This window comes from Polypterus senegalus, chromosome 1, assembly GCF_016835505.1.
Source record: "Polypterus senegalus isolate Bchr_013 chromosome 1, ASM1683550v1, whole genome shotgun sequence".
Taxonomy (NCBI): Eukaryota; Metazoa; Chordata; class Cladistia; order Polypteriformes; family Polypteridae; genus Polypterus; species Polypterus senegalus.
In genome coordinates this window covers 157814842-157839878 of record NC_053154.1, presented here as the reverse complement: position 1 = coordinate 157839878, position 25037 = coordinate 157814842, and the positions used below count along the sequence as shown (strand labels likewise).

Genomic DNA, 25037 nt, shown 5'->3' with positions numbered 1-25037 from the left:
GCCATGACATATAAAAGTTCATTTAACTTATTTGGAAGCAATTGAACATTCCACCTTTATCAATTCTGAGTACCTTCCACCTTACTTTTATCCTTGATCCATATTATTTCCATCTTAGGATGAGCTGCAAAAAAGTGTAGCAGGAAGAGGTAATCTCAGTACTACCAGCCAAGTATGGAAATGCATAATATATCTCACTTTATGTTCTCACAGTATCTCACATTCTGAGATGTTATATATATGTGACCAGAGGCCAAATCTTGATAATTAAATAAGTTTGTTAATAATTATAAAAAAGAAGAAAGAAAAAAAAAAAAGGAAGAGAGAGCTCTTGTAAAAGGCAGCTAGCTGTGCGGCACCTGGTAGTGTCACAATCTTAACTTACATGATTATTCCAGCTTTGCCTGTGCTTGAAATAGCAGTGAATGAAAGAATTAGCAGATATAGGTGAAATCAACAATGCATAATAAAAAGGACTGAACAACTGTGAGAGGCAGCAAATATAACAGAAAAATCATAATTTCAGGTGAAGTTCACCTCTTCATTGTTAAACAGAAATAATCATCCTGTTTTAATTCATTTAAAAAAATCCTTCAGAAGTTCAAGTTCAAGTTTAAATACATAAATAAAGCAACTTGCAGCAGTTGTCAATGCTCATTTATACCTCCTTCTCCCTTTTCCATACGCTTCCAATTCAAGCTTCACGGGTATATTCTGCACTACGACAGCATGTGATAGTTAAGATAGCCAGGCTTTATCCGGCTGCTCCTAAATTAAATTAATTATATTTTGGTAGCACAACACAACTACAAATGTACAGCCGAGAGTTTAATCATACGTTCAGCAAATTGAACTTGGGAACTGTTTCAAAGATTGAAAGAGGGAAAAATATTATGATTAACCATTGCAAAAACTGCAGGATAAATTGAATCCCCAGCTTATACAGCACAGAAAGCTTAACAAACCAAATTAAAATGCACTAAACTGTCCATAAAGCATCTCGGATAATACAGGGAATGTAGTAAAGGTTTTGCTTTGCTGAATGGTAGGTATCACTTTCTTTTATCTTCTTTTTGACATGGACTGTGCATTTTTGCAAATTTAAATGGTCTCTATGAATATACGGCAAAACTAGAAATTGCTTGTGGTGAAATTGTATAAGACATCCAAGCAAATTTTATAAATACTAAAATTACAGCTAAAAAAAAACAGCTCATGAGTAATTAAAAAGGAAAGGGAAAAAATAAAAAACTATAGAATTAACAGTGGAGGAACACAGCCAACTACTCTTGGTGTATTAGCCTATTATAGTACTCTTTTAAGCAAGATCAGTCAACCAATGAATACTTATCAATCAAATCTTTATGATATTTGAATATTTAATTTGTAAAATAACTTTGAAATTGATCCTTTTCCCCACCCTTCAGTGACTGAACAAAAGACAACCAACATTACAGTTAACCAAAGGCAACCTGGGTCATTATTTCTCTTGGGGAACAAATGTTATACTAAATAGAAAATATGAATAACTGATCACCATTACAACACAGATCACAAGACTACAAGATGCATAACAGAAACTATGTATTCCTCCACGGTACATGGATCTGTTATTACAGAGGCATTACAGACTACTCTGTGAGGTTTGGTAAAAGTGTAGCATTTATTGAATGGAAAGTTATGGAAATATTTTTTTTAAAGATAAACGCATATCTTACAGTGGCGCAGTGGGTAGCGCTGCTGCCTCGCAGTTAGGAGACCCGGGTTCGCTTCCCGGGTCCTCCCTGCGTGGAGTTTGCATGTTCTCCCCGTGTCTGTGTGGGTTTCCTCTGGGTACTCAGGTTTCCTCCCACAGTCCAAAGACATGCAGGTTAGGTGCACTGGCAATTCTAAATTGTCCCTAGTGTGTGCTTGTTGTGTAGGTGTGTGTGTCTGTGAGCACCCTGTGTTGACCCCCATAACCCTGTAGTTGGGATATAGCGGGTTGGATAATGGATGGATGGGATGATAGTTGGGTGCTATTGGCCTCTTCTCAACAACTGCACAGACAAACATGCATGAGAGAGAAAGAAAAAAGGCCCAACAGGCTAGAGAATAAATTTAAATACAGTATAATCAGTCATCACCTAGCAGGACACATGGTTCATCTACAACTAAGCTGCCTTTATTTGGACAAACATGTGGAATTACATAAACTGGAAAAACAAACACAAGCAGAGAACAATTACCATAAACAGAAACATACATTGCACAGGAAGAATAACAAAGAGGAGGAAGCTGTTAGTGTGTTGTTTTCAATAGTGAGGTTAACAACATAAATAACATAAATCAAAACATATTTCTTCTTGTTTTTTCTTTTATGATATGCAGTATTTCATTGTAAGGACATTTTTAAGACAGCAAATAATCAGAAGTATTTCTTTCTGGTGCATGTCAGACCATAGTGTGTAAGTGTGTATATACAGTGGGATGCAAAAGTTTGGGCAACCTTGTTAATAGTCATTATTTTCCTGTATAAATCGTTGGTTGTTACGATAAAAAATGTCAGTTAAATATATCATATAGGAGACACACACAGTGATATTTGAGAAGTGAAATGAAGTTTATTGGATTTACAGAAAGTGTGCAATAATTGTTCAAACAAAATCAGGCAGGTGCATAAATTTGGGCACCGTTGTCATTTTATTGATTACAAAACTTTTAGAACTAATTATTGGAACTCAAATTGGCTTGATAAACTCAGTGACCTCTGACCTACATACACAGGTAAATACTATAATGAGAAAGAGTATTTAAGGGGGTCAATTGTAAGTTTCCCTCCTCTAATTTTCTCTGAAGAGTAGCAACATGGGGGTCACAAAACAACTCTCAAATGACCTGAAGACAAAGATTGTTCACCATCATGGTTTAGGGGAAGGATACAGAAAGCTGTCCCAGAGATTTAAGCTGTCTGTTTACACAGTTAGGAACATATTGAGGAAATGGAAGACCACAGGCTCAGTTCAAGTTAAGGCTCGAAGTAGCAGACCAAGAAAGATTTAGGATAGACAGAAGCGACGAATGGTGAGAACAGTCAGAGTCAACCCACAGACCAGCACCAAAGACCTACAACATCATCTTGCAGCAGATGGAGTCACTGTGCATCGTTCAACCATTCGGCGCACTTTACACAAGGAGATGCTGTATGAGAGTGATGCAGAGGAAGCCTTTTCTCCCCATAGCACAAACAGAGCCGCTTGAGATATGCTCAAGCACATGTGGACAAGCCAGCTTCATTTTGGAATAAGGTGCTGTGGACTGATGAAACTAAAATTGAGTTATTTGGGCATAACAAGGGGCGTTATGCATGGAGGAAAAAGTACACAGCATTCCAAGAAAAACACCTGCTACCTACAGTAAAATATGGTGGTGGTTCCATCATGCTGTAGGGCTGTGTGGCCAGTACAGGGACTGGGAATCTTGGCAAAGTTAAGGGACGCATGGATTCCACTCAGTATCAGCAGATTCTGGAGACCAATGTCCAGGAATCAGTGACAAAGCTGAAGCTGCCGGGCTGGATCTTTCAACAAGACAACGACCCGAAACACTGCTCAAAATACACTAAGGCATTCATGCAGAGGAACAAGTACAACGTTCTGGAATGGCCATCTCAGTCCCCAGACCTGAATATAATAGAAAATCTGTGGTGTGAGTTAAAGAGATCTGTCCATGCTCGGAAGCCATCAAACCTGAATGAACTAGAGATGTTTTGTAAAGAGGAATGGTCCAAAATACCTTCAACCACAATCCAGACTCTCATTGGAACCTACAGGAAGCGTTTAGAGGCTGTAATTTCTGCAAAGGGCAGATCTACTAAATATTGATTTCATTTCTTTTTTGTGTTGCCCAAATTTATGCACCTGCCTGATTTTGTTTGAACAATTATTGCAAACTTTCTGTAAATCCAATAAATTTTATTTCACTTCTCAAATATCACTGTTTGTGTCTCCTATATGATATATTTAACTGACATTTTTTATCATAACAACCAACGATTTATACAGGAAAATAATGACTATTAACAAGGTTGCCCAAACTTTTGCATCCCACTGTGTGTATGTATATATATATATATATATATATATATATATATATATATATATATATATACACACACACACATATATATATATACATATACAGTATACATATATACATATAAATATATATACATATATATATACACACACACACACACACACACACACATACATACAGGCAGTCCCCAGATTACGTATGAGATAGGGACTGTAGGTTTGTACTTAAGTTGAATTTGTATGTACGTCGGAACAGGTACATTATTTTAATAAATGCTATTGTTGACTGGCTGTAACCAAGTGCTCTGCCAATGAATGATGGAGTTTCACCTCTCCCTGACCTTTTTATTATTTCTACTTTATTTTCCATGGTGATGGTTTTTCTCTTCTTTACTGTATCACCAACACTTGCATCAGATTTGTGTTTCAGAGACATTCTTGAAGGGTGAAGACAAAAGGTTAAGATGAGCTCTTCTGCACAGCACTGTACACGCTATCACAGCTGGAAGGCACCTGTCGTCAACACGTCTGGTGTACTGATGAGAGACAACTTCCTGCTATTTGCATAACAGTACAAGCAGGCTTGCTATTAAGAATGAATGGGGGCGGCGAGAGTCGGTTCACCACCCGCCCACCACACAGTCACCTCCACTTGAATACAGTTTTCTGCCTGCAGCATCCACCCACTGAGAACGAACACAGTGTAGCCACAACTGGGTCACCGCTTGCAGCATCACCAGCTGCCAACTGAGAACGAACAGGGCAGCCATGTGTGGTGGGTGGGCAGTGAACCATCCCTTCAAGCCTCCGTCCTACACATGAGCGATAGCTGTGGCCCAGTGACTATTGACCACGGGTCACCGCTTGCCGCCGGGAGCTGCCTGAGGGATACTACACTGTATATATATATATATATATATATATATATATATATATATATATATATATATAATATATATATATATTTATTCTTTTTCAAAGAGATAAATTTCAAGTCCTGTGAGATGAGACTTTTGTTAGGAGATTTTTTCAAGTCCTGCACTCCTCTCAACCATATTCAACCACACACATGGTTCAATCACCTCTCATTCATGTGAATGCTTTTGTCAGACACACTTCCTGCACTCTCAGCTCTTATAAATGTTTACGTTTTCTTCATTTTAAGTAATTTATGAAAAGTCCTCCGTTTCATCCTTTAAAGAAGCTTTTCTGGACAGTATTGTTATACATGCAATCTATTCGTTCCATTCATAATAGTTAAATTTTGGTCAAAAATTCTATACGTGCTAGATGACACAGCAAGCAAAGAAGAAAAGGCAGCGCGTCAATGAGGCCCAAAAACATTGGAGAGAAAAGAATTCAAAAAAGAACAATAATAATCTAAGTGCAAATTTGGAAAATAAGGAAAGTAATAATCAACCCGGACCAAGTGGAATTGAATACCTAGCAGGTCCAAGCGGGGATGGAAATAAAAGGCAGAGTAGAAGACAAAGCAGAACGATGTAAACTGGTTCAAAAACATTGGCGCGATACACATGCAGAGCAGATTACAGATTATGAAAGTAGTAAAATTCAAAAGGCACAAAAAACTGATAGAAAAGATTGCATTAGCGCTAACAAACGGAAATTATTTTTCAGTGAAATAATGGAACAGCAAAAAAGATTGAATATATAGACATAGGTGATATGACAGTAAGTATGTAGATATTGTTTAGCTTTAAAGTTTAAATCAGAAACTTGTAAATCATCTAATTCGTGTTGCCATCAGGGAAAAGTAGTGTTTCTTCTCAGTGAAGAGGCTTATCTGTGAGAATTAAAAGATTTGTTGTTTGGCGTATGTTTTTACTGAAATGTTAAGAGTGTAAATTTAAAAAGTATTTGTGTGTTAATTTCAAAGCCAAACAGAACACAAAACGTATAACTCAATGAATACCTCTCATGTAACATGAAACATATCTTTCTTTTAATGTATTATGTTTAACTATTTTTTACTATGGTTAATTACTCGCTGTAATGTGAAAAGTCAGTTTATTTATTAGAGAGAAAGAAACAATATTCACTTACGGTTATACGTTGCATTGTCATGATGTAAGTCCAAACACGGAATTCCAAACAGAACAGAAATATACATACATATACATACACAAATACATATATATATACACATATATATATATACATATATATATATATACATATATATATATATATATATATATATATATATATATATATATATATATATATATATATATATATATATATATATATATATATATATATATATATATATATATATATATATATATATATATATATACTAATAAAAGGCAAAGCCCTCACTCACTCACTGACTCATCACTAATTCTCCAACTTCCCGTGTGGGTGGAAGGCTGAAATTTGGCAGGTTCATTCCTTACAGCTTCCTTACAAAAGTTGGGCAGGTTTTATATCGAAATTCTACACGTAATGGTCATAACTGGAAGCAGTTTTTCCATTTACTGTAATGGAGATGAGCTTCAACGCCGGGGCGGAGTTTCGTGTGACATCATCACGCCTCCCACGTAATCACGCAGTACATAGAAAACCAGGAAGACCTCAAAAAGCGCTGAAGAAAACATGCATTATATAATTGAGAAGGCAGCTAAACAATAAGAAGCGAAGCGAGTGACATATACAACCATATTCATGAGTTCTGCTACTGAAACAAAGCACGATGTAAACCTACACTTTAAATTAAGTTCATAGACAGGCTGCGCTGGCGCTTGTAATTTAGTGCCTGCCCATATAAGGCCGTCCGTCAGCGGCAATCCAATAGCAAACTGCCACTAAATATTCACGGGTGAAGGACTGTGCTTATGGAGAGGAAGATGAGATGGTCAGGGTGGTGTTTGACACAAACTCAGCTAAACTGCGAGAGAAAGTTTTAAGTGCCAGGACTAAGGTAACATTAAATACAGCCATGGACATAGCACGAGATGGCACCAGCACAGCTGGGAACCTTCGATGCATGTACACCGAGTGGCTCACGGAACTGACGAGTGCACAGATAAAAGCAACAGTTCCAAAGAGCTGAACAAAACCGAATTACACAATTGAAAAGGCAGCAAAAATATGAAGCGCCTGATACATACAAGCATATTCATAAATCCAACTACTGGAAACAAAGCACACGTGGAAAAAGTCAATGTCCCGCTAAAGGAAGACAGTGTAAAAAACCCGTGAATGCAGTGTGTCAGGTCTCAGATAAAGAAGAAGACGAGCTGTTTATTGATGCAGTAAGAAACGAATCGATGAATGAAACCTGTCATCTTTACAACGATTGACAAACACGGAATGTAACTTGAACACAACACATCCTACAAATACGAACCTGATTGAAAGAAATAATGATAATCAAATCCTTGATGACAGCAACACTCAGTAACACTCACAAAACAAATACTGTATATTGACAGTCATGTTACGCTATTTTTAAAATGTTCCCTTTTCTTTTCTAGCTTTTTAACACACTACTCTCTGCATACGCTGATATATATATATATATATATATATGTATATATATATATCCCGATCTACATACTCGAATAATGGATACTTTATTCGCCATCAATGATTGTTTTGGTAAAGCCATACTCAGTGTATTCATTAGATGAACGGTAAAAAGTAAGAGCGAGGGAGGATGACTTATTGAGGCATGCAGGCTGTAGTGTGCGTCAACTCTATCTGAATTGCGCATCACATTTGAAAAATATATCTTTTCAAGTTCTATTTAGTCCATATGTGTCAAACTCAAGGGGGGGCCACATCCGCCCGTGTAATTATATCCAGCCCGCGAGATCATTTTATATACTGTATTATTGTTATTAAAGCCCGGGTATATGAAGCGCTGGTAACACAATAAACTACAGATCCCATAATGCAGCGCTTCAGCTGCCTTGCCAACACTTACCGTTAATCAAGTCTAGCTTATGATGCTGCAAGTTATTGCGAAGCTAGCTCACACGATGCTGAAGAGAAAAGTTGATTCTGAAAATAGAGCCTTTAAAACCGATGGGAGGCTGAGTATATGTTTACTGAACCCGTGTGTCTCATTTGTGGAGCTAATGTGGCTGTAATTACAGAATTTAATCTAAGACGGCACTATGAGACAAAACATCAGGGAGTTCTGTGTTGTGGAGATTCTCAGGATGGATTGCAGGTGCTCATCAGTGAGGCTGAAAGACCTGAATGCAATGCAGAAGATACAGAAAGCAGAAGAATTAAATAAGAATCTGACACTTCAGCGGACGTTTTACCCGTCACAATCACAAAGTGATTTCAAGTGAAGTTGCTTTTATGGGAGACACAAATGCACCAGTGCAACTTTCCCTGTTGCCAAGTAATGTTAAACCAAGTCGTCACTACGGTGTTCCCAAACGCACTTTGCTGATAAACCGAGCGCACTGAGTTTGCACGGCACTTTGGTGACTTTGAAGAACAAAAAGTCCGTCTACATGCGGCTCGAACCTTGTGCATGTTTGGTAGCACATATCTGTGTGAGAAGCTCTTCTCAGTGATAAAGACTAACAAAACAGCACACAGGAGTCGCCTCACTGATGAGCACCTGCAATCCATCCTGAGAATCTCCACAACACAGAACCTCACACCAAACATAAACGAACCTGTTGCCAAAAATAGATGCCAGGCGTCCAGCTCTAAAATGACATATGAGCAAAGACAACTTAATGATTTGATTTGTTATTGCTGAAAGGAACACATTTTATTTATATTTCCAGGTTTTGTTATGCAGCATGTTCATATTTGAATTTGTATAATTTTGAAAGGATATATTTTTATGGAGAGCAAAATCTTTTGGGATATTTAAAATCTAAGTTTATTTTTATATAAATTTACATAAGAGTAAAGAAATTTGAATGTTTGTTCTTTTAAGTTATTTAAGGTTTGAGTTGATTTATTCACTAATAATATTCCTGTCTGTTTTACCATTCCTACCAAAGATATTTCTGTCGACTAAATAAAAATTCCTTCTATTTAAAATTTAAATAGAACTTGAACAAATACGATAGTTCATAATATCCACGCAGACTTGCACGTAAGAGCGGGAGTTATCCGTTTTAACAAGCAGCGTATTGCACTGATACGAAATAGCTGTGTGTGTATATATGTAGATATGTATGTATATGTATATATATATGTGTGTGTGTATGTGTATATGTATAGATATGTATATATATGTTTATGTGTGTGTAATATATATATATATATATATATATATATGACAGCAACACTCATCACTCACAACAGTGACAAAACAATTACATTGACAATCATGTTACGTTATTTTCAAAATGTTTCCTTTTCTTTTCATTGCTTCTTTAACACACTACTTCTCTCTGCTGGTATTTTGCTAGTACATATATATATATATATATATATATATATATATATATATTATGGGGGCGTCCGTCCTGGTTAGGCAGGGGCCTCGGGTACAGGGCTTTGAAGCCCAGCCCTGTAGGGACCCGTGGCCACCGCCAGGCGGCGCCGTGCCTAATTATCCGGAGCCCGCACTTCCGCCACACCAGGAAGTGCCGGGGAAGACTTTGTGTGGCACCCGGAGAGCTGCCAGGAAGACAGCGACACTTCCGCCACGCTTAATATATATATAGAGGCGAAGCACCTGGGGCTCATCCGGGGCATTATTTAAGGGGCCGCCTCCCTCCAGTGATTGGTGGAAGTCGGGAGGCAGAAGGACTGAGCTGGAGAGCGAGGACAGGAGGCGGCCAGGAAGCAAGGCACAGGACTGTGGGCCCTGGACTTGGGGGAATCAGTGCCAAGGGCGCTGGGGTTGTGAGTGCACGTGACTGTTGTATATAATAATATAGTGTAAATAAAAGTGTGTTGGGCAAGAATATGCTGTCCGTCTGTCTGTGTCCGGGCCAGGTTTAAAATATATATATATATATACACACACACACACACACACACACACACACACACATATACATATATACATATATATATATATACATATATATATATATATATATATATATATATATATATGTATATATATATATACATATATATATATATACATATATATATATATACATATATACATATATATATATATATATATATATATATATATATATATATATATATATATATATATATATATATATATATATATATATATATATATATATACACACACACACATATATATATATATACATATACATATTGGCTGTGTGAACAGTAATCTTGTTTCAAATCTCACATCTTGGATTGCAGCTGTCATAATCGGTTTGAGTTTCATGGTTTGTTTCAATTACGACAGTATTTGCAGGATTTGTTGTGTTGAAGTGACATTCGGCATCTGTCAAGCGTTGTAAGCACACAACCGGTTTCATCGATAACTTGGCATCCAGCTTTTGAGAGTTTAAACATTCATAAACATCAAAGTGTCCACTACTGAAATCGTCACCTGTCAATCTAAGATGTTTAAGATGTATTGGCGGTTGTCGAAAGGTGTAAAATATTTGGCCTTTTCGGTACACTTGAAAGCGACAACCGAACAATTCAGCGGCAGCCATCAACTCACATGCAGAACCATAGGTGAAGGGCTTAAGTACAGTATTTCACTCTTATAGTGCTCCTGTGTAGTATAATCATCCCCTGTACCGTCATCAGTCCACACCTTGAACCTGTCCCAGTCATTCAATACATAAGACACAATGTTCCTCCGGATATCAAGAGTGAGCCTGATATGGCCGTGCAATATGTAACAAAGAGAATGGAAAAGGTAGGTGCCATTTCCGGGCTTGGAAACCACTCGGTAAGTGACAGTTCTTTGATCGATGGTGATCACCTCAATAGACATGGTAATGGGGGTTGGAATGATAAAGGAAATGGGTACCTGAGCAATGTAAAGTAAGTCTAAAATACCTATACAATAACTATAATTGTAATAAACAAACAATAAACAGCGGAGAAGCCGTGGATTAAACAAAAAGGCTGTAGTTATCAGTAAGGAGACGTGAATCCCGTGGTGAAGCAAGGAAGGTAATGTAGAGACTGGAGCGACGGATGGTCTTATATAGGCAGGCAGCCAACAACCTGGGAGGCATTGGCATGGGGGACCCAACGCCACCTCACACGGTGACCGAGCTGCAGGCTATGGACGTATATATGTACGTAAGTAGGATTCAGTTAGCATTGGGAACCCGTGTACCACATTTCTTGAAGATGGGCCCATAAGTAACAAAGACTGTTGAAAAGTTCAATATGGCGGCCATCAGTGGCATCATACCACCGAAATAAGTACATACATTGGTTTCGGTTAGTGCAGGGAAGCCGCCAACCAAATTTCGAGAAGATCAAAGAAGAAAGTTAAACATTGCGGATGTTGTTGACCGTTATGACCATTACGCGTAGAATTTCGAAATGAAACCTGCCCAACTTTTGTAAGTAAGCTGTAAGGAATGAACCTGCCAAATTTCAGCCTTCTACCTACACGGGAAGTTGGAGAATTAGTGACGTTGGAAAGTTCAATATGGCGGCCGACAGTGGTGTCATACCAACGAAATAAGTACGTACATCGGTTTCCGTTAAAAGTTCAATATGGCGGCCGACAGTGGCATCATACCACCGAAATAAGTACCAAATTTCAGCCTTCTACCTACACGGGAAGTTGGAGAATTAGTGACGTTGGAAAGTTCAATATGGTGGCTGACAGTGGCGTCATACCACCGAAATAAGCATGTACATTGGTTTCGGTTAGCGCAGGGAAGCCGCCTACCAAATTTCGTGAAGATGGGGCCATGAATAAGAAAGTTCAATATGGTGGACGTTGTTGACCGTTATGACCGTTACGCATAGAATTTCGAAATTAAACCTGCTTAACTTTTGTAAGTAAGCTGTAAGGAATGGGCTTGCCAAATTTAAGCCTTCTACCTACACGGGAAGTTGGAGAATTAGTGATGAGTCAGTCAGTCAGTGAGGGCTTTGCCTATAATTAGTACAGATAACCATACAAACATATGGTTTCTACTTCGCGGATTTTCACCTATCGCGGGGGGTTCTGGAACGCAACCCCCGAGATCGAGGAGGGATTACTGTATATATATTATATATATTAAGCTTCTGTAAAAAGCCATATTTCCCTCTGAGGACAAATAAAGTTCTATCAATCTACTGTGTTTCCCCGAAAATAAGACCTACTCCGAAAATAAGGCCTAGCATGATTTTCAGGCTGCTGTGTAATATAAGCCCTACCCCAAAAATAAGCCCTAGTCAAGATCATCAGCTGAAAAGACAGGTGCCTAAGGCCAGGTTTATACTTCACGCGATGTGACGCGTGTGCCTGAAACATCCATTAAATTCCGAGGACACCTTGCCACAATATACCTGAAAAGGATGTTTAATGATTACATCCATCAATTCAGGGATGCACCCATTCCAGCAACATCGGGGCAAGACAGAAACAAAATCCCTGGACAGGGCATCAGCTCATCTCAAGATGAACACAAGCACACACATACACTGACGTCACTATAGCTTCACCAAATCCCCAAACCTTCATGTCTTTGGATGGAAAACTGAGCACACAGTGGAAACCCACCAGGAAAACATGCAAACTAGGGGCAGGGATCACCAGGGACGTGACTCCCCGTGAGACAGCAGCACTACCACTCTGCCACTGTGCCACCCCACATGTGCAACTATTAACAGTATTCATTATTTAAATAAAGTTAACAATCTATCTGTAAAATGTAATACATATTTTAATGCATTTCATCATGAAAGTGATATCAAGTATAATTCTAAGAATTCTAAATGTGTAGAGAGCTGGAATATTAAAAATGTAATGTGTTCTGTGCGGCAATCTTTTGGTGCTTGCCACTGCTGTCAGGTCAGGAGGAAGCCCCAAAAGCGTGTTGCAATTAACAACTGGGTCGGTTTAAAAATGATGTTTACACTGGTCTACTTTAATGACAAACTACGGGATTAAATTGGACATTTCAAATTTAAAACCAAAATTTCCACTTTAAATCACAAAATAGACATTTTCATTATGTCCTTATTTTTTCTTATCTGTGACTCAAATTTGCTGCCGTATTTTCTGATGGTATCGTGAGGTAAAAAAAAAAAAAGGCAGCACAGAAGATGGTATGTGAGACTTTTAAAATATATTGTGTCGTTACTTTAGGGAATATGCAACGCTTGAATATAAAGGCAACATGAATACATTTGTATGTGCGTATTTTGCTTCACTACATCGAATCATCCATCAAACATCGAAGCATGCACAAATCGATCCTGGAGGATCCTAAAATCAGCTGGAGTAGCAAGAAATTCAGGCTGGAATTCAAGGTTAGAATGTTGAGAGTTATGACGATATTCCAGAAGAAGATGACATGATTGTATTTGGATAAATGTATATTGTTGTACATGAAAAAATATAAGATATCCCTTGAAAATAAGCCCTAGTGCTTCTTTTGCAGCAAAAATTAATATAAGACCCAATCTTATTTTCGGGGAAACACGGTATATAAAGTGAAAACAAAAACACTAATGAGTGTTCTGCACTCACAGTCCACTGTTTAAGACATGGTATAACTGATATTATAAATAGTTAAGGATATGTATATGCTGGCACTGATATCCGTGGCATACCTTCCAAGTAACAACCAAAGAGGTTTGACAAGTGAGTGGAGACTTTTCAGTCCAATATGCTTGTTTGATAAGCTAATAGCTAAGATGTCCTAATATCACATCTACATACTTAAAAGAAAATAAAAACAAAGAAACGAACCCAAATAAAGAAAACTACACAACTGAAGATGGTAACTATGTTCTAATGTGCACAAATTTCACAATATCCTAACAAAAATGTGAGAAAGATGCAGAAGTCAAAAAAGCAATGATGCTAGAGCAAGTACACATTTGTCTCATTGCACCTTGTTTTCTGAAACACAGCTTTGTATCTAGTGCAAGTCAGTTGAGACTAGATGTACTCTTAATCACTTTGCTGTTAAATAGGGAGGCAAACTTTCATCAATCACATATCATGACTGATAATCAACCTCCTAATCAAATAATACCATATATAGTTAAAAAAGACACCCTCCTTAATAAAATAGGAAATAACGCAAGGATAATCTTCCAGAAATTATTTCATTTATGCATTATGCTTTGTTTCAACCTTAAATGACAATGTGTTATAACCTTTTTTCATTACTGAAAGAATTTTATAAAAGTTTGTTTAGAAATAGAACACATCAAAAACCTTAAGAGTCAGTCATCCACATACTGTAAGCTGTTAGCCAATTGGTTAACAGCCGAGAACAATTGATCTGATGGCACTGGTTTCAGAGTGAGAGTTTTTGACCTGCAGTATGTGTCTGACTGTTTATCACATCCTACAAGACCCTCAGTTTGTCCTTGATGCAGCAGCAAGAGCAGGCAGCAGGATAGGACTGATCATTAACACCACCAAAATGGAAATAATCCATCAATGGAGTGCCAACACCCTCAGTTTTTACTACTGCTGATGAATATCAGTCAATACTTTCACTCGTCGGACATCTGAGAAGTATTCTCCCTGAAGACAGCAGCATTGACAATGAGGTCCAGAACTTAATCCAGTAAGCAGCAGTTGCCTTTGGGATACTTCAGCCCTGGGTCTTTCAAAACAGGTATTTGCATCTCCACACAAATGTCTGCGTCTACCAAGCCATCTGCATTATCACCCTCCTTTATAGCTGTGAAGCTTTGGTAATTTATAGCCACCAGATTAAGCTTCTGGAGCACTTTATGGTAAGCATGCCCTTAAATTGGCTATATGGTATATGGCCAGTTACATCATGGATGACACTCTGCTGGGGGCAGAGGAAGTGTTATAAGGATCATGTTAAGAAAGTGTAAAATATTAATTACTTAAAGACTGTTCAGTTTATATACTTACTACAAGGTAATCAAAGGTTAAATCACTTGCATCCCTAAATTTGTATTCTTAACATTGGTATTTAATCACCACTGGTAACATCATATGAAACCAGTTAAAAGAAGGATATATGAATGAATAAGTACATTTCTGCTCACAGCAGAATGAAACTCTCTCTAGGCTCAGTGTGCGAACATAAACATAATGAAAAGCACATAGTTATACAGCAACAGATAGACATAATAGCATAAACTGACAAACTACATGTACAGTCCAATAGACAAAGAGATAAAAAAAGAAATTGCACATTATTTAAGAATATTTCACATTCTAAGGTAAACAAATGTGACAAAAAATGTAAACTTGACATTGGTGAACAACGGTAAGTACTCCAATGATGAAAAACATTAAAATAATGCATGGAAATAACAGGCTGGATGAGTGGAGTCTCTGACTATCTTGTAGGCTCTCCTAAGGCAGCGGGATATTGTATAGACCAGAGGAGGTTCTGATGATTTTTTCTGCTGTCCTCACCACTCTTTGTAGGGACCAGACTGAAAGGCTACTGGACATGATGCTCTCTATAGCACCTCTGTAGAATGCTGTGTGTCCTCATCCATCGCAGAACGTGTAGGTGCTGCAGTGCCTTCTTGACAAGGGAGGTGGTGTTGGTAGTGCATGTCATGTCATCCATGATGTGCACCCCAGGAACTTGGTACTTCCTCCTGACTGCACAGTGATGCCATGGATTATATATGTGGAGTATGTGCCATGTACTTCCTCTGTAAGTCAACAATGATCTCCTTCATCTTGCTGACTTTCAGGGACAGGCTGCTGTTATCACACCAGATGATGAGTTCTTTCACTTCCACTCTGTAGGCCGAGTCAACATCGATGCTGATGAGGCCCACCACCATTGTGTCATCTGTAAATTTGATGATATGATTTGCCCAGCCCAACAATCAAGAGTCATCAAAGTTAACAACAGAGAGTTCAGAACACAGCCCTGGGGGAACCCCATGTTCATGTGATGGTCTCAAACATGTTTTTTCTAACACGTACCATCTGGAGTCTGTCAGTGAAGACATACAATACCCAGTTGCATAATAGAGTGTTGATGCCTGGTGGGTCAAGTTTTCTTACTAATTGCTGGGGATAAAATGCATTAAAAGCAGAACTGAAGTCAATGAAGAGCAGCCTTGCATAACTGTTCTTATTCTCCAGATGGGCCATGGTCAGGTGCTGCCGATATGGCATCATCAGTAGAGCAGTTATGGTGGTATGCAAACTGAAGTGTGTCATACGTTGCAGGAAGTCTGGATGTCATATGACCCTTGACCACCCTATCAAAGCACTTCATCACAATGCGTGCGAGTGCTATAGGATAATGGTCATTGAACACTGATGTTGGTGACTTCTTTGGCAATGGTAGGATAGTACTGTCCTTGAAGCACGGGGATATAATGGCTTGACTCAGGGAGGTATTACAAATGTCTGCCAAGAAAGTGCATCAGTTGGTCGGCACATTCTGTGAGTGCACACCCTGGTATTCTGTCAGGACCTGCAGCTTTCCATGTGTTGACCCTGCACAGTGTCCTCTGAATATGAGCTGGGTCAAGACAGAGTACTTCATCAGACAGGCTGGGAGGGGCTTTCATTGTTATTGTTTTGTTTTTTTTCTTCAAACCAGCTGAAGTGTTAAGCATATTAAAGAAATTAATAATGTCATTATCTGTAGTCTGTGATCGACTGTATGCCTTGCCACAAGCACCTGGGATCATTTGAATCAGTGAAGTGACCCTGGATTCTGTCAGTTAAGCATGCTTTGTTGCTCTCATGCTCCAGTTCAGGTTGGCTCTTGCAGACCTAAGGAGCATTTTTGTTCCCAGACTTGAAGGCAGCATTTCATGCTCTCAGAAGTGCACACACCTCTCTGGTGAGCAAGCGTTTCTAGTTGGCACATATGGTAACATTCTTGATGACGGACACATCTTCCATACACTTAGATATGAATCCCATCACAGACTCTGCATACTCCCACAAACTGATTTGTTGGTTAACAATGGCACCCTTTCTCAACACATCTGTACATGCAGAACAGACCCGAGGTGCTGAAACACCTTTGGCCAAATCCTTATCTGCTTAACAAACTGCTTTCTTCTAGATAGCAGTGGCCTGCATGCTGATATAAGCATTACAGAGAGATGGTCCAAATTCCCTGCGTGAGGGTGGGGGGCTACCCTAAATGCCTATGTGATGTTTGTGTAAACCTGGTCTAATGTGTTTTCTCCCATGGTTGTGAAGTCCACATGTTGGTAATAATGTGGTAAAACTGTCCTCAGGTTGCCTTGGTTAAAGTCTCCAGCAATAATATGCACACAGTCTGGATTAGTATTTTGCATTGTGCTGACTGACTGATACAGTGTGAATAGTGTGTCTTTTGTGTTTGCACTGAGGGGAATGTATACAGCTGTAATGCTAATAGCTGTGAATTATCTTGGCAAATAGAATGGTAGACAATTTAGCATTAGGAACTCTATATCTTCCAAATAGTGGCTTAAGACAATTTCACTGTTAGTGCATCAATTGTTGTTAATGTAAATGCACAGACCTCCTCCCCGTGATTTACTGCTAAGAGCGTGGTGCCTATCCGCACAGAATGTTGTTAGTCCTCCCTTGCACTGGGTAGTTAAATCCAGTCTCAAATATTCCATTTTATTTTCCAGTAAGTGGATGTTTGACAACAGAACAAATGGAAGCAAGGGTTCATAGGGGTTATTCTTTAAAGCTAGCGCCAATACCCACTCCAGTATCGCATTTGTGTGGCCTCTCATACTACTTGTGTCGCTTCCAGTTGCTGTCAGTGATGACAGAAGAGTCCGCTGCTGCACAGACATCTGGGCCTTGCTGGTGTAAAATTCCTAGTTTATAGAGTGTTTTGAGTTTTAAGGCTAGTAAGCCATCGATTGTAGACCAATCTAGTATTTAACTACTTGGGAGTAGACAGTACATTTAACGAAAATTGCATATCATAATCAAGAGACTGGAGTGGCCGCTGCCATACTGGGTGCCTCCAACCATTTATATATAGCATATGAGATAAAGCAGTGTAAACAATAGTATAGGAACCTGATAAAGGATTACAGAAGACTACAACCCTGTCTTTAATACACTATGTAACAATACTGAATACCAAAAAAAAGTATCACCTAAGAACATTCTAAACAACATGATTTTAGCTATACTTTGGTGTGCAGTACTCATATTCCATGAAGAGGCAGGATGCTGTAAGCAAGGAGGAAATATTTGGTGGTTAAGACTACACAATGTTTCACAATTCTTTATTCATATTACATCAGCATTTACTACACACCTGAGTGCCGATTTCCGCACATGAACCAAGGTACAATAGAGTCAGACTTCTCTATTATTTATGAAGGATAAATAAAAAAAGTAAATATATAAATCACTGCAAACATTTCTTGCATGTTACCTGGGGTAAACATTTGTCAAATACATACTAATAACATAAACAGATTAAGAGAGCAACAATGCATGAGTTAGGTATTCTGGTTACTTTGCATAATTAGGCAGCAGCAATGCATACAGTGTGGAAGCAATCATAACTATAATTTAAATAATTAACTTGCATAACTGTACATGAGAAGTGAAGCAAAGTTACATAAAAGCCATCTGGCAATACCTCTTGTAATCAGTCTGTGTGCCCTCCTCTTAATGACAGCTCATGAACTATGAGGTAGGCCATTACACTTGTATCAGCTAAACCTCACATTAAAATCTCTACCCCAAACCGATTATTAAAAAAGTGCTCTGTCACCTATATATGGTTCCCAGTAGGAGTAGGCATTTATATTGTAATCATCTACATAACACACAGAGGAAATGTAAATTGCCTATGATCAAATAACATGAACTTCCCAAAAGGGAAAAGATATATGTTCTAAACTGTTAAAAATATTACTGAGAAAATGGTCACTTGTTTTGTAGGGAAAAGAAGAACAAAGCAATCATAAAATTTGGCAAGCACTACAAAAAAAAAAAAAAAATTAAAGGAATACTCCAACCCAAAATTATATTTCTTTATTTATTACTTACCCCATGTAGTTTGTAGTGATAGCTAACAAAAAAAATATTCACAAATTTTCATGGAGATCTAACAGAATTTTTCTGATAGAACAGGAGTCAATTGCTACCAACACTGGACCCTAGCAAACAATATAAAAACGTCCAGAAAAGAAAAAAAAAAAAGAAAAATTGCACATTACTTATGTTGCACAGCCCACATATCAAGTCAACCAGCAATATGCTCACAATGTGCAAAACACATATTTTTGTTAAAGTATTGTTAAATAAATAGCTCTGAAAAGTTAAAGCAGTCCACAAACAGGAAGCCCCTTCACATGGGTTTGTGCTTTTGAAATGAAGACCCATCTCCACCCCTCGTTAATGGACCAAGAGTCCTGTTCTATTAGAAACACTATTATATTCGCTCTTTACAAAAACATGAGAATAAATGTTTTTCTCTGTCTTTACTACAAACTGCATGGGATAAGTAATATATAAAAAAATATTTTGGCACTGTATATTCCTGTTGTCATTTTATGCACAAGGTGCCCTGCAGTCGGGGCACCATCATATTTCAAAGTTGTTTGTGTACAGTACAAAAAAAAACACAACTTAATCAAAAGCAATAATGGCATTTTTATATACCCAAGAGTGTCTTCTTTCATACACAGTAAATCATAAATGTCAATGTTGTCTGCTCTCTTACATTAATAGAATATGTGACTTGCACATGTATGTACAGAGGTGAGCACCACATTACAGCTGAGTGAATTTTCTTTTATCAAAGAACTCACCTACATCATGCCACATACAGTGAAAGACTCATTAACGTTAGACTGCTGAGTTTAAAATCTTTTCAATAATGTATAGTGTCTGTGATTGGTCCCTTGTTCTACACGTCAGTGCCAAGCATAAAAGACATAAAATATATTGCATATGTGACAACTAATTTTTGTGCATTGTTACACACAAATTTCTGTAATACTGCAGACAGATTTTTTAGTTGATGTGCAATAAGACTTGAAGTTTATACTAGGGAAATGTTTTCTTCAAACAAAAACATACAGTTGAGGAAGTACTAGAAAAGTTACAGAAGGCTAGTGATATAAAATATGAAGGCCATGAGTCACAGCTTCTACCGAGAACGACTTGTTTGCTGAAGAAATTGATGCTATGATTGATTTTTAAGTACTGCTTAGTATAACTGTGAAGTAAAAAAGATTAACACTTTGAGGGCTGAATATTTTTTTGAAAAGCACAAAAAGTGATGGTTTCACACATAAATCAACATAAAACATCTGTCGTTGCATGCTGTGGCTGCGGACGCTGCACAATCGCCATCTCTGATATGGGGGCGGTTTGATGGCCAGCAGGAATGCACAGTGGGTCTGTTGCCTGGCAGTGGTGGCAGTCACAATACAACGCAATCTAGTTTGTTGCTCTTGTCATCAGAAGTGGTGGTACTCTCAGGCAAATGTTGCCATAGGTGCATCAGTTACAAGAAGGTATTCAGCACCGCAATCCACTAGGGACGATCCACTGATGCCAGTACCTCACTTTTGTTTTTGATCTTGATCTCCAGATCACTTTCATTAAAATTCGAGTCCGGCAAGTCAGAGTCCAATTCGGTGTAAATACACAAAACGTCATCCACGGAGTATTTTGCTTTGCGTCTTCACTTTCATCTTTTGCCAGATGTTGATGCCATTTTAGAGGTTGTTTGCAATTCGCTACTCATGCACATGCAAGAAATCAATATCAAATCAACGAAGCTAACTTTTCTTCTAGCAAAGAAAGTCAAACTAAAATGTAACAGTGAGTTTGTAGCCATTTACACTCGATAACTGTCCTCTACCCCTGAATTTCAACAAAAGTTGATGTCCACCCTGAAAGAGTTAAGCGTAATCAGTTCAGTTACCACATCTGGATGCTGTCTGCGACATGTTCTCTTTATGTTAGTTTGCTAAGCAGTGCTCTTCCTTTTTCAACTTTGATCAAATGTCACTGGCCACGCAAACTTTCACTGGGGACAAATTCATTCGATCAAAGACTGGTATCACGCTGCTGCTCACAGTTTCATGTGGAGACCCCCATCCCCCCAATCAAATATCACTAAATCACACAGTTCTAATTTTCACGGAGAACCGCTCTTCAATCTAATGTCAGTGAATTACACTGTGCAATGCTACGCCGCCACTCACAGTTTCACGGGGGTGGGGATCTGTCCTGCACCCCATCCCCCTAAAATTCAATGTTATTGTATCACATCACGCATATTAAGGTGTCAGAAATAAAAACTGTTTCAGCTACTGTCTTGTTGAAGGTATAATCTCCTTCCCCCAGAAGGCAAAAATGAATTTGATTAGAATCAGAGAGAGGGCTGGGGATTGGGGTGGGGGATATTATACCATGAACTAGTCTCATGTGCTCACAATGTAGTAATGGCCACCTGCGATCCAAAAGTACCTTAGAAATACAGGAAAGGCATTATCCCTATCCTCTAACCTCCTTCATAAAAAAATAAAACTGCAAGTACAATACAGTACAATCCCTCTTAACCAGAAATATTTCTAAGGTATGTACTGTACCTCTTTGACGTTCCTGAAGAAACCATATCCACAAGGCTTCATCCACGATTTCGCACACAGGTTTTTTTCTCGTACAACGACTGGACAGTGTGGTGTAGCGGGTTCACAGCTCAAGTCAAAAAGGCCACTTTTTAAATAAATAATCGCCACACTCGCGGCTTAGACCAATGGGAGAAGCAGGGGAGCATGCAGGTAGAAAGAAGAAGGCACCGTGCATTGGATTTTAAGAGACTGCTTCCAGTTTGTGTTGTTGTTAAAGGACTTGTTGTTTTTTTTTTTAACTAATGGATTTTAACCTCCACTAATTCACTTGTTTTAATGGATTATTTATTTAGAGAAGTCTTTTTATACACTGCACTTTATTTAATTTGAACACTGTTTTGTTGTTTGCTGGTTTTAAAATACCTCTCACCTTCCAGGAAAGAAGGAAGTGCATACATATAAAGAAGAATTTAGGATTAAAAAAAATATATTTTATTTTATTTTAACAGGCCGGTTAATCCGTTGGCTGGTTAATGCAAGGCCAGTTAAGAGGGATTGTACTGTACTTGTGTTGAGAGATTGTTTAGATGCAAGAGACTAAAAGATTTGTAAAAAGGGGGACACCTTGTGCCAAACAGTGTAATTTTGCAATGCTATGGAATATGACATCTAAACTTAGTACAATGATAGTCAACAGATTGGAGCACAAAAGATAATTGATCCCAGGGTACTGCATCACAAATTGTTATTGATTAGTTATTGATTATAAAATCCATTTTTTAAAGAAATCCCTAAAGTGCATTTTTGTGTTTTATTTAGTTGATATTGGTATAAACAAAGCTTTTTTAAACATATAAACACTTTCTTTTAAAAACCTGGAGTCTTGTACTCACTAGTATTCAGCCATATGCAGCTTCTTTATTACATAAGCAGAGTAATATTTGGGTATGTAATTTACCCGTAATAATGCTAAAAACCTCTATGTGCATATTGGGTTAAAATAAAGTTAAAAAAGAAAATTCACAAAGCTGTAGGTTCAAATCCTCTACACAATTTTGCTTGTTATACAGAGGAAGATGCTCTCTGCCCTATTTGCGATAGTATTTTTGTGAACCTGTGACTTTCTGACTATGTAATGCTGTTTGGAGATCTCAAACTTTAATAGTATACTTACTGTTAACTGGTGGAAACCACATCCTGTGTGCTCACAAACTGGGGGATGAGTACTCAGCAGCCCTCTACAGATTAACCATTTCAGATTCCTCCCTAAAAGCAAAAGAAGAAAAAGAGTCAAAGGTGAAGTCATGCCCTTCTATCTACTGTACTGATTTCTTATTCATCTTGCCTGCATATTTTCTATTGATATACCACATGAACTATCACACAGTAGAGCTAAGGACTTGACCAATTGATTTATTGGATATGTAAAAAACTGAAGTAAAAAGAGGTCAAAAAAGTCTTCTGGTAAAACAGCTTCATTTTATTATTTACACCAGGTTTACTTTACAGACCTTTATTTTAAAAGCAGAGATAATATGGATATGGTACTACACATTAATTTAAAATTCAAACCTGCCAGTGAACACTGTAGACTGAGGCAGTTTCAGTGCAAATCAGCGCCCCCAACTCACATCTTTTTATGCCAGCAAAGGGAGCTCAGGGGTACAAAATGTTATTCTTCAACATCAACCCCATTAATTCCAGTTCCACATGACAAAGGTGACTGAAGTGATACATTTCACTTCTAACTGTTGGTCACAAATGGATCAAATCTTACAGCAGGACTGCAAGCTGGTGCATTATATGTTGAACGTTTGCAACACATTTCGAATGGCAAGGGAGACCACATCTATTCGACAGCTTTTACAAAATGTGTAGTATGCAAAAACAGCATCAGGTTTGTGACCTGGGCAGTGCGGCTATGACGCAGGGTCTGGCGGAGGGGGGTCACTGTAAGATGCAAGTTCTCACCCTTGTGCTTGATGCTTCTTTTCCAGTCCTTGGCATTCTCTCTTCCGCTGGCGCTCTGAAACTCGTTTGGCGTGAGCCACATGTCTCCGTACAAGATTGACAGACCACGGCTACCCTGGCACAGCCGGGAGGGGTACAGCAGCGCTCGCTTCTCTCCGCACTCCACCGGTACACAAGGCTCCCCACAGTCGTACAGCACTTCCATGGCGAAAGTCGCGTCCTCTCCGTTGCCTTCTTCAGGCACACAGGTCAGCCAGGGGCAAGCAAAAGCCGGCGGTAATCCGCCGCGTAGCTCCGCGTAGCCGACGGCAGGCGACAGGTAACAATGGCCAGGAAAGGTATAAGAGCAGGGAGACGGGGGGCTTCCCGAAACATTTTCGGAAGGTACAGACTCTGCGAAGCACGAACTCTTCATCACCAGCCATGGGTTCAGGAGGCTAGGAGCCTGCAGGGCGTCAAGGTGCACAGCGGCGTTCCCGGTGAAATCGTCGTGCTCGACCTGCGAATCTCGCATTGCCTGTGCGATTCCCTCCTGGGATTCTCCGACGCGAACGTGGCCTGCGATGAGCGACCTAGTGGAAAGCGGATTTTCCCAGAAGGCCCCCTGCTGTGGGAAGCTAGCGGGTGCCTCTTCTTCGGACTCCTCCTTCCCAAGTAGAAATGCTTCGTCTTGAGGGGGACTTTGTTGCTTCATATTATGTGGAAAAACTTAAAATATAAAAACGCATGAGCCTACCTTCTCGTTTTTTTGAAGACGCTGATATGACTATCCAGGGGAGCTCCTTTTCAACTAAGTTTCAATCACCCCCTGTGGCTTCGAATTACTTCCTTCATGGGACACTTGTCTGAGCCACTTGACAGACAAGCTGCGTTCCCGATTAAAACTCGATTTCTGCTGTTTTACATGTAATCGTGTGCTATGCGAGATTTCAATCACGTACCCAGCGACGTACCATTTACGTTACCTGGCGACTCTCAGTTGTACCAGTGTGAGTGAGTGAACCCACTGATGGACTGGCGCCCTGTCTAGTGCTGATTTCTTTCTTGATGCTTTACCGAGATAGACTGTCTTGCCCTTTAAGTAGAATGAATGGATAAAATATAAGAAGGATTATCTTTTGTATCTGTGTTTTGGTCGGTTATATTGCTGAAAGGTCGCTCATCAATCCATAAAAAAAGCATTGTATATGAACTGAAAAAGTACTAACGCAGCGATGAACTATCGTCCCGTCCAGGGCTAGTTGTGTCCAGTACTGTTAGGGTAGATGTAGAATCCCCAGCAGAGTCTAACTGGTATTAAGGGCTGCAGTTAGACTCATATCACAGGATCTTGGAGCCAATTTGCGTCTTAGAAAATGCATGGATGATTACTAAGGT

At 38.8% G+C, this 25037-nt stretch overlaps 1 protein-coding gene across 4 annotated transcripts in view; it reads right to left on the bottom strand.

Annotated features, from left to right (window-relative positions):
* samd7 (sterile alpha motif domain containing 7) overlaps positions 1-24455 on the bottom strand; it is a 66998-nt gene extending 42543 nt beyond the window's left edge. For 3 of the 4 annotated variants that reach the window (XM_039761076.1, XM_039761086.1, XM_039761094.1), the window contains exons 1-2: positions 23661-24326; positions 22864-22955 (exon numbers count right to left, since the gene is read on the bottom strand). In XM_039761076.1, the coding sequence (XP_039617010.1) occupies positions 22864-22955; positions 23661-24174 (606 nt within the window). In that variant the 5' untranslated portion in view covers positions 24175-24326. Of the gene's footprint in view, positions 1-22863; positions 22956-23660; positions 24327-24396 lie in introns of those variants that run through there. The other variant, XM_039761102.1, reaches the window with a different exon arrangement.
* Between the last annotated feature and the right edge of the window lie 582 nt (positions 24456-25037).